General features: G+C 38.3%; 2 protein-coding genes across 9 annotated transcripts in view; both read right to left on the reverse strand.

Annotated features, from left to right (window-relative positions):
* Positions 1-2,254: 2,254 nt before the first annotated feature.
* On the reverse strand, positions 2,255-5,373 carry LOC104826370 (GATA transcription factor 11-like). 6 transcript variants are annotated; one of them, XM_010559031.1, is made up of 3 exons: positions 5,151-5,373; positions 4,304-4,566; positions 2,255-3,184 (listed from the first exon to the last, which is right to left on the reverse strand). In XM_010559031.1, the coding sequence occupies exons 2-3, from the start codon at positions 4,556-4,558 to the stop codon at positions 2,549-2,551; spliced, it is 891 nt and encodes a 296-aa protein (XP_010557333.1). In that variant the 5' UTR covers positions 4,559-4,566; positions 5,151-5,373; the 3' UTR covers positions 2,255-2,548. The 6 variants fall into 6 exon arrangements, with proteins under 6 accessions (XP_010557333.1, XP_010557332.1, XP_010557331.1 ...); XM_010559030.1 differs by having other exon boundaries at positions 4,304-4,569; XM_010559029.1 differs by having other exon boundaries at positions 5,100-5,373.
* Positions 5,374-6,346: 973 nt separating this feature from the next.
* The window catches only part of LOC104826371 (protein-tyrosine sulfotransferase), a 5,023-nt gene continuing 1,411 nt past the window's right edge, over positions 6,347-9,958 (reverse strand). Inside the window, exons 2-13 of one of the 3 annotated variants that reach the window (XM_010559034.2) lie at positions 9,881-9,940; positions 9,561-9,729; positions 9,384-9,455; positions 8,553-8,838; positions 8,299-8,439; positions 8,109-8,213; positions 7,870-8,014; positions 7,538-7,587; positions 7,395-7,445; positions 7,178-7,297; positions 6,879-7,013; positions 6,347-6,613 (exon numbers count right to left, since the gene is read on the reverse strand). In XM_010559034.2, coding sequence (XP_010557336.1) covers positions 6,470-6,613; positions 6,879-7,013; positions 7,178-7,297; positions 7,395-7,445; positions 7,538-7,587; positions 7,870-8,014; positions 8,109-8,213; positions 8,299-8,439; positions 8,553-8,838; positions 9,384-9,455; positions 9,561-9,729; positions 9,881-9,935 — 1,473 coding nt within the window. In that variant the 5' untranslated portion in view covers positions 9,936-9,940 and the 3' untranslated portion in view covers positions 6,347-6,469. Of the gene's footprint in view, positions 6,614-6,878; positions 7,014-7,177; positions 7,298-7,394; positions 7,446-7,537; positions 7,588-7,869; positions 8,015-8,108; positions 8,214-8,298; positions 8,440-8,552; positions 8,839-9,383; positions 9,456-9,560; positions 9,730-9,880; positions 9,953-9,958 lie in introns of all 3 variants that reach the window. The other 2 variants (XM_010559032.2, XM_010559033.2) reach the window with 2 other exon arrangements.

Below are 9,958 nucleotides of genomic sequence, written 5' to 3' on the forward strand. Positions count from 1 at the left end.
TTTCCCTACTTTAATTAACTTAGGCTGAATGTGAAAGAGTATAACTCACAAACAATATTATAACGTTTTTGTAACATAATGATTTTACAACTCAAAATAGACAACTCAAAAAGTTTTTTTTTTGGTGTAAATGTGCTTTGTATTAACTTTTAAAAAAAAATTACAAGCCAAGGCTGAATACAAAAAGGCTCTTGGCCAAAATTAAGAAAACCCCATGTGACAGTGGTAAAAACAAAAGGCCACTAAATTCTGAATTTAATTTAGCGTCAAACGGTACCAACATTCGAGCAATGAGTTATCCGGATTTCTCCGGGTTGATTCCTTCATAGCTAGTAGATTATCTCGCATGGCGCGGTCAATTTTCTGGCGAATCTCGGCATGAGTTCTGATTTCAATTATTATTATTATGAAATGGGGAAAAAATAAATAAGTAACAATGAAGAGATGGGAGTGAGTGGAGTTAAGTTGTGATGTCGTTGTCGTGAGAACCTTCCGACTGAAACAGAAGTGTCGCTGCAAGAGACAACAACCAAAAACATATCTCATGACATTTCTTATTCCTCACCAAATGCTTAACCACCATTTCATTATTCACCCACTCTTTTATATATCACTCCTTTTATCATATGTTTTCATTTTTCTCCTATATATATATACACACACACATACAATCCCTAATCTATATGCCTTATTAGATGTTTTGAGTTGGTTTAGGATTAAACTGTATTTTTATAATATATAAATTGATATAACCGATTCTATGATTTATTTCATGCACATTCTAACATACTAGTTTTGTTTTTATATACTTTGGTAAAAGAGTCTTAATTTTTTTAAATATACACACAAAAATGATCCAAAAAGTGATGTAAGGAAGAATAAAATAAAGATCCGGAAAATACTATTTTATCAATTGATTTTATAATTTCATTTGATGATGCAATCGATACGGAGAGAAGATTTGTCTTTTCCCATTTAAGAAAGGGCGTGGGAAAAAAAAAACATACCATATTGATTGTGAATGGGCCAGAATGGGCCCAATACTGACAAGGACGTGATAATAGCTATCTTGCGCCGAAAGCGCACCATAACATGCACTTCGATGAGACGTTAACGTGCGCCTATCTTTGCCAAAGCCCTCGTGACAGCTACAGAGAACAGCTACCGAACGCTGAGGTAATAATAATTGAGTGGCTGTTGATCTGGCGTCTGTCTTTTCCCACGTGGCATCATCATCACCGTTGGCTCTTGTCTCCCACTTTTGTCCGATTCTTTTCTTTCTTTTTTATTAATTATAAACAATTAAGAGACGTCATGATTGGCGAATAATTCATTTCTTTTTTCTCTTTTTTGGGTTTAAATTAAAACGAAAATCAAATGGATCGATGGATTTTTTTTTCGCATTAATTCAGATTTTTTTTTTGTTTGGGGGTGAAAAATGTATTTTGAAAAAAAGAAGATAAATAGGCATGGGTCCCACGAGAGGAGGAAGGCAACAGGGTCTGGGGAATCTCTGTCGTTGTGTCCTCAAATTCAGATGACACTTTCTGTTCATTTGTCTTCTTCACCTTCTTCTCTCTCTATCATATATATATATATATATATATATATGATGTATTGAAATCTCTGTTCATTACGTCAACAATTATTTACCAAGTACATATCTTTTTTGTATTTTAAATTATTTTAAAAAATGAAACTTTCACAGCATTGACGACAGAAAATAAAACTTTCAGGTGGACAGACCGATAAAGATGGTAAAAAGTCTGACAACACACAATATTCAGAATATGTCTTCCAAGTATGTATACATTTGTCATTGCCTACACGTCATTTTTATTTATTTATTTTTAATTTTGAAAACATGGTTCAAAAATATTATTTGGATATTTGTATCGATATCATGCGATTATAAATATGAAAAATTAGCTCGGAACGGAACCATACATTTTCGGTACCCTTATTGTAATTCCATGACATCTGAATTTGGAAATAAAATTGGTTGGGCCCGAAACTCACAGCGGCAACATCATTTGGAAACAAAAGGTGTATTTATGATACATGTGCTCATGGGCCAATGTAATATGGGCCTAAATAATAAGGCCCATCTGTCTCCCTCTCCAAAGTTCGCGTCATTTGAGTTGAGCTTCAACACAGGAAAACAACAACAACAACAACAACAACAAAAAATCTATAATCAGACAAAACAAAAACAAAGTATTCAGAAAAAGGAATATTAATAACATACATTAAATTTATTCTAAACATGGATTAGTCTTGGCTATTAAAGGCTGACCAAGAAAAACACAAGGACGATACACTTGTATGCCACTGAACTGACTGACGAATAAAATAATAGAGGGTTATGAAACAAATGTCTTGCCAAAGATCTCTTCTGCAACTGCAGACATATCTGCAATGCAACGCGACGCATGACACTAAAAACCCTAATCTCTCTCTCTCTCTCTCTCTCTCTCTAGATCAGATGTACTAAAAACAAACACTAACCCTAGCTTAGAAGAGCAGCCGGTTCATCGGATCAACCGGCCTACGCTTGGGAAGTGACGGTGTGGATCAATCCCGTGTCTTGGGCGAACTGCTTAGTCCTCCTTATCTCTACGATCTTCCGGTGTGAATTCGAGTGCACTGATGGAATGAAGGTCGGGCTGGCCGCCGGGCGGTATTCTGGAACAAGTCGGCCGGATCTGAACCTTACACCGCAAGCATTGCATAGGGTTTTTGGCCCGTTTGGGCCTTCCCTCCACTGCGGGGTCTTGGTTGTCTCGCAGTGCGTGCATTTCCGCATTGTTCCTTCCGTGCTTTTCGGTTCTGAACTGGCACGAGCCGGGTGGATTTTCTGCTTCTTGCGCTTCTTCTTGTCGGGTTTCTCTGAAGGAAAGTGGACTTCAGATTCTGATTCATCCGGAGAGAAGTGCTCTGGTTCAAATGGGAGGAGAAGTCTGAGTTTCAGAGCTGAGGGGCGTTTGCGTTTGGTTCTCATACCCTTCACGACAGGAAAGGACAGTCCTTGTGATCTGGAGCTTTGGGATGAGATAGAACTGCTGCTGTTCTCGAGGACTGAAACCGGGCTTGAAGACTGAAACAGCTTCGAGACTTTAACTTCGAATTGGTGGACAGAGCTATCCATGACAGAGGAGGATTCAGATGAATTAGTAGATTGTTTCTGCATGCATGAAGCCAAAACTAACTGTCAAAATACAGGAACACAAACAATCCACAGATTGTGTTACTTGAAAATTAAAACCTTTTCGATAAGCAAATCATTCCTGCAGAAACACTCAGCTCTGTTCCCGACAATTTGGATAAGAAATGCAATCAATTATGGTCATAAACACATTTAGACAATCACAAACAATCATATGCACGGTTCAGTAGATTTCTAGCTCAGATTCACAAGAACATAGATGACCCTTTTTCTCGGTCTTTTCTAACCTCCTTGGTTCCATATAAATCTGTAATTGCACCACAAAGAGGACCCTTTTTCTCGGTCTTTTCTAACCTAATGTGGTAAGAAGTAATGAAACCTGACGTGGTTTGAGCCGCACAGGCAACTTCAATGCCAAAGTTATTGTCCTGATGGAAATGCATGTTGCATCGTGTGAACAATTTATAACGTAAGATACATAATGCCTACAAACGTGTGGACCAAAGTAAAAGGTAAAAAACAGTCTACGATATGTAATGTAATATGCATGAACCACAAGGGTAGGCTGCAATAACAAAATTATCGGCTCAATGCAAATGCATGTTTTATTCTATGACACAATCCATGACGTAATAACATGCATAATGCCTATAAACAAATGCACCAAAGTCAAAAGTAGTGAACAATCTATGATGTAATATGCATAATGCCTTAGTGTAGTTGCACCATACTCTGCACTTTTTCCTTACCTAGTGTGGTAAAATGTAGTGAAAGGCGACGTGGCTTGAACGGTAAAACCACTACAATACAAGATTTTATTGTCCCAACGCAAATGAGTTGTATGGTGCGATACAATCCATGACGTACAATGCATAATATAATGCCTACAAACATGTAATTGTCTACGACATATTATGTGTAATGCTTAGTGTCTAGTGTAGTTGCACCACACTCTTCACTCTTTTATGACCTAATGGGGTAAAAAAAAAGTAATGACAGGTGACGAGGTTCGAACCAAAAAGCTAAACGCGACACCAAATAGTTGTCCTAATGCAAATGCATGTTCTATCGTGTTTGAACAATATACGATGCAAATATGATAGTCCCAACACAAGTGTTTCTGTCGTGCAAACTCACCAATATGGGTATGGGCTTCTGATCTGCCACACCACTGCTCTTGCTAACGCCACCACGCTTGAGGCCGGAGGACAAAGTCGAGAACATATCCATCAGTGGAGGCTCGAGGCCTTGAAACCCGGCATCCCAATCTCCCTCACCATTGCCACTTTCCACGTCTTCTAAGGGGAAATCAATGTGATTCATGAGGTCATCAAAGAAATCATCCGAGAGGCCTTGGAAGTCGACCTCGGGCAACCAAGAACCATTATTCATGGTACCCACTGCTGGAAATCACACAGAGAAAACAACTGAGTCACATAAGCCTAAGAAAAGGCGCGCTTTGGTAAGATTACAACAACAATTTATAGCACCGACGGCAAAGAACCTGCAAGAATCTAGAAGACTAAAACAGCTAAGGTTCCAGGCCTTACCAGTAACTATCAAGCCGGGGATAGATTCATTTGATCAAATTTGGCATTACCAGTAAATATCATCAATCAGTGCCTGACTAACCTAGTTTTCGGAGTGCAGTTCTCAGGCATGAAATTTGGCGTAAATATGAAGGATTTACAAATCATTTCCCGTATAGTTTCCACCCACAACTCCATCTCTCTGACAGAGACGTGCATAATCATAAGACAGTTTCTTCACAACATCATAAATGGCAAAAAAAAACTCGTTTACGTCGTAAAAGCAACCAAGCATTTCTTTCCTCTTACAAGCACTGCCGATTCTTGAAGGCAGACAGACGAAAATTTCACGTTACATCATTAAACTAAACTAAAATTAGGCTCATGAGAAAACCACGAGCCACCTCTCTCGCGTTTCCCGAGCACCGAAGAGGTGAGAAACCCAGGAAAATCACCGGGAAACTCCGCCTGGAGAGGAAGAAGGAACGCGCGAGAGAGCGGTAGAGAGACGCACGAATCTTCCAGTACAGCTGACTATACCGAATGCATTCCCCGGCGAGAGATAGAGAGATTCGTACGAATCTACTTGTCCGAAATTGGGGATTTAGGGATTGCAGGTCTGAAATCGGGTAGGAGAGATAGAGAAAGCGAGAAACTTTATTGTGTGGTAACGTACATTGGAGGTTTCAGTGTGACTAGACCTTTCTTCTTTTTTGGGGTTATAAAAAAATGAAAAAAAGAAGTTCGAATTTTCATGTTGATTTTGATTTCAACAATTCTTCACTGTAAAGAAAATCTTTAAAAATATGATCATCGTATATATGCATATTAATTTTCAACGTTAAAATTCTCTATATATTACCTAAGAACATATGCATATTGCTAGTAGAAAAAAAAATAGTCAAACATATTCTACTCTAGTGTTTATTTTCGTAGGGTTATTAGGATTTTTATTGAATCATATGTCACTGGTAAAAAATAGTTTTCACTATTTAAACATGGTAATATAAATATCAATGGTTATAGTATTAAATGTATAGTATGTGACAGTGTCGAGTAGTTTACAAGGAAAACAAGATATCAAAGGCACATGAACGGTCCACATGTCAAATCATGTGACATGGGAGGATGGTTCGTGGGTCGGATCTGGCACAAATTATTAGAGGAATTATCATCATTATTATTATTTTTAATTAACCCTATTTAACAGTTAGTTTTAGGGAAATAGCATTATATATTTTCCCAAAGTGAAACGGAGAGATCACCGACACTTGACGAGACGCGATTTTTGTGGCATGGGGAAGTGGGTCCCTGTCCCAGTAGTTTGGTCTCAAGCTCCCACATGATGTGTCCTTTTTCTTTTTTCTAAATCAGATATAATATAAAACACGGTGAAACAATTAAAGTTCCTTTTCTTTTCCTCACTTTGGGTCGATAAAAAGCAAAACTAATGTGCATTTTAGGGTGACATTTTCTGAGGATCGAAGTGGGTCAAAAACATAGTTTACATTTTGTAAAACTATTCATTTTTTTTTATAAATATAAAGTTATTAATGATAATAGATAGAGATTATGCCGAAAATGTAAATCTTAAAACTAATTTCTAATACAATACTTTTTTCACAGCGGATTTATCCTTTTGCACCGGTGGTAAGGCAACACAAAACTTTTTCTTTCCAAACAAAAGAAGAAAAAAAAAGAGAGAGATAAGATATTGCATCTGGGACCCAAAACTCCTCGAAATTACCAATTCGGCCCAAATAGTTTAAATCGATCAAATCTTAACCTTTGAGGTTCTTCTTCTAGCTTTTACAAATAGAAAGAAGGAGAAGAGTAACAAGACCAGCAAGGCCAACGGTAAGAGCTTCTTCCACAACTTGTCATCGTCCGATTCTCCAAGCACGCTCCTGAACTCATTCTGAAAATGAACAATGTTACTGATAAGAAACAATGTCGGGTTGAAGAGCATATGCATACGCAAACGCAGACGCAAACACTTCAAAGAACGAGAAGCCTCCTCCTAGAACATTCTAGATCAAGGGTATCTAAGCAATCGCCTAACTGATGCAAAAAAATGAACACTTTCAAGGAGAAGAGGCTCTAGTTTTCTTCTTGAACTGAGGGAACAAAAGCCTGTAATTTAAGAACAAAAGTTTTGATCTTTGGACCGAAAAAAGACTTACTGTCAAGACAGATTTTGTTGAAACTTGTTCATGTTCTTTCGCAAAGATTTCTTTCGCATACTCGTAGATATCCACGTCAAGGTGGTTGAGCGATCTTATGTGCTGAATAACCTTGTCCGGAACCTTTTTGCGTGCCTGCAAAATGAATGCATCACTGAGCATCAAGAACACGATTTCTTGGAAAATTTTCCAGAGAATTTCATGGCAAGATCTTAATAGAGATTTCAAAGATTCATGCCACCCATCTCGTTTTAGTTTACCAGCTTAAATCATTGTGACAAATAACAACATTCACTTACCTCTTTCGAAAAATTTGCAGGAGCAATCCTCTTTAGGGAATTAACGCGTCTTGTTGCTTGAGTCTTCCATAAATTAGAAATGCAGCCTTCATAAACTTCCATAAGGGTTTTGACAGTCATCTAAGGTTTAATTGATTGAAACAAAGCATCCATTTACCCCATAGTGATTTATACAAAAGGAATTATGGTGTTTTTCAATTTCAGAAGATGAACTTACATTCCCACTCTTAGCCTCTGCCTTACCCAAAGCAACTCTAGATGTATCATTCTACAAATGTCACAGACACACTGTTAGCAAAAAGAAAAGACTGTCCTAATTGACAACCGAGAAACAGTTGTGATATGGAGTTTGGATTTTACCTGACTTTCACCATCCTCCGACCCTGATTCTGAGACTTTGACACTTGGTTCTGAAGAATCAAGAAAAAAAAGTTTAGGGTTTGGTACCCGGGGGCACGTCAGTAAACTTTGTTAGCATGACTTTTTACGTAAAGCAAAAGCAATAGATAGTCTCACTTGTGTATTCATTCACATGTCATACAATCAATCCTCGAACTCTTGAGAAATTATAATTAACTATTGAATAAGTGTAAACACACCAACAGGAACTAGATGCGTAGAGAAAAGAAATGAGTAATATTCACAATAAATTGTATTAAAACACCTCTAAAAGTGAGAAAACTTACACTGACCTGGTTTAGTAGCTTTGGCTTTTGCAGTTGAATCATGCAAAACCACCCGAGAAAGCACTTGAGACCCGACTACATTTGCAAAAAGAGAAGCTGATTCCCTATGCTCCTCTGTCAGTCCAACATACAGCATGCTGTTCAACCTCCTCTGCAGGATTCAAAATCCTCGAGCATCATATTGCAAAGATATACCAGAAAAGAAAGCATTATCAACCTGCAATGGGTTAGCCCTGTTTAGTTACCTTGGCAACTTTAAGTACATATTCACCAAGGCTTTTGAACTTCTGCACGCATCGCCTGATCTCGTGTGCTTCTGATAAATGAGAGTTGTTTGTCAATCCGGTAATCTGTGAAACAAAATGAATATGTACTGAGAACTGCGGTCCAACAAATTAGAAATGAATGGCATAAGAAAAGCAGCATGAAAAGTACCTGAAAGGTGGCTCCGTTGTGAATTATGTCATGAGCTATGGGTGTATCGAGATATTTGTGCAATGGCATAAGCATCTCCTCCATATCGTATGGGTTATCATCCTCGATCATAACGACCTCCCTAGCTTTCCGTGCATCTCGCTATTCACATTCGAAAAAGACTAAACATAAATCTCAAGCTAGAATATGGGCTTTGGTCATACATATATAAGCTCAGAACTCATCAGCTTTGTGATGAAAGAAGACATACTTACCCGAGCAAACAGATCTTCTCTCATCCACGGAACTAGATATTTCCATGGCCATATGTCTAGTGTGCTGATGACATTTGGCTTCCTTATGCGTGCAGACATCACAGTCGCAGAAGTTAAATTGGGATGCACCAAAAACCTAGCAGCAACCTCTACTGAAAATTCATAGGTACTCAATACACGAGCAATGGGATCCCGAACGATTGTCATCACTGAAGTTCTCTCCCTCGGTAGTTTTGACATCAAACTATAGTCATCATGCGTAGCCAACAGCTTGCACTTAGCTTTTCTACACAATATATGAGACAATCGATCTTAACATTCAGCAATGGCAGAAACTTTCTAAAAAAAATTCAAAACTCAGATACTCATAAGAATCTGTTGAACCCAGATATAACAAGACAAGTTTTCCCAAGGAAATATCTCTAACAATAAAGAGACAGAAACTAGACTGGATAACAGCATTAGATTATTTAAGCAGGTTAGTACCATAACTCTACCAAGTAACTGACCTGTTCTAGCCATCTCTATTTATTTTTCCTTAACAAAAGGAGGCTAGAAAATATGAACCATGACAAATGTTAAGTCATCTATGCAAGGTTGAGCCAACTACCAGTGCATATCATGTTAGGTTAAGCCATCTGCATGTCAGCTCTAGCAGTCCACAGAAAGTACAAACAGCATAAGCAGAGCTTCTGTATTAACTGTATTCCTGTCTACACGAGTGTCACAAGTCTTGGCATCCAAGCAACCGGTGGAAATGACAACAGATGACCAGAACAACGATGGAGTTGATAGACTTCAAAGAGAGGAATTTAGATTGACGGAAAGTACCTTGGATCAAAGTGGAGCTTGTCATAAGAACGAGGGCATTCATCTGTGCTATCATACATCTTCCTCAGAAAACTACAAAATCGGTAACAAAAAGGAAGCATGGCAATGAAAACAATGGTGAAAGAAAATTCATTCTTCACTCTTTTAATCTACTCTAGAAACCAGTAAGAGAATCACCAGTGAAAATATGTCCTGCCTCCTGTCCGGGGAACATGGAGAAAGAACAGCAAGTCCTGGAGTGAGCGTTTGTTCTCGCTGACATTTTCCTCGAGAGAAGAAGAATCCGCCCACCTTGTCACAACTGTTTCGCAGTGACCAAAATCGAGTTCCTCAGCCGAGACAAGAACTGACAGAATCAAGGTAAAAAAAAAGCATCAGAAAAGTCCATCCCTTATAAGCAGAAACCCTCGAAATGAAATCTCCTGCTATCAATCCAGTCTTTTTAACACATAACTGGGTGAAATGTGACAACAAGTGAAAACCATGCTTTAATGTACCTGAGCCTATAAGCAGGAAACCCAGAGAGAGCTTCAGAATACGATCCATTTGCATTGCCCCTACTCCAAACTCTTCCG

Source organism: Tarenaya hassleriana, unplaced genomic scaffold, assembly GCF_000463585.1.
Source record: "Tarenaya hassleriana unplaced genomic scaffold, ASM46358v1 Cleome5, whole genome shotgun sequence".
NCBI classification, from domain to species: domain Eukaryota; kingdom Viridiplantae; phylum Streptophyta; class Magnoliopsida; order Brassicales; family Cleomaceae; genus Tarenaya; species Tarenaya hassleriana.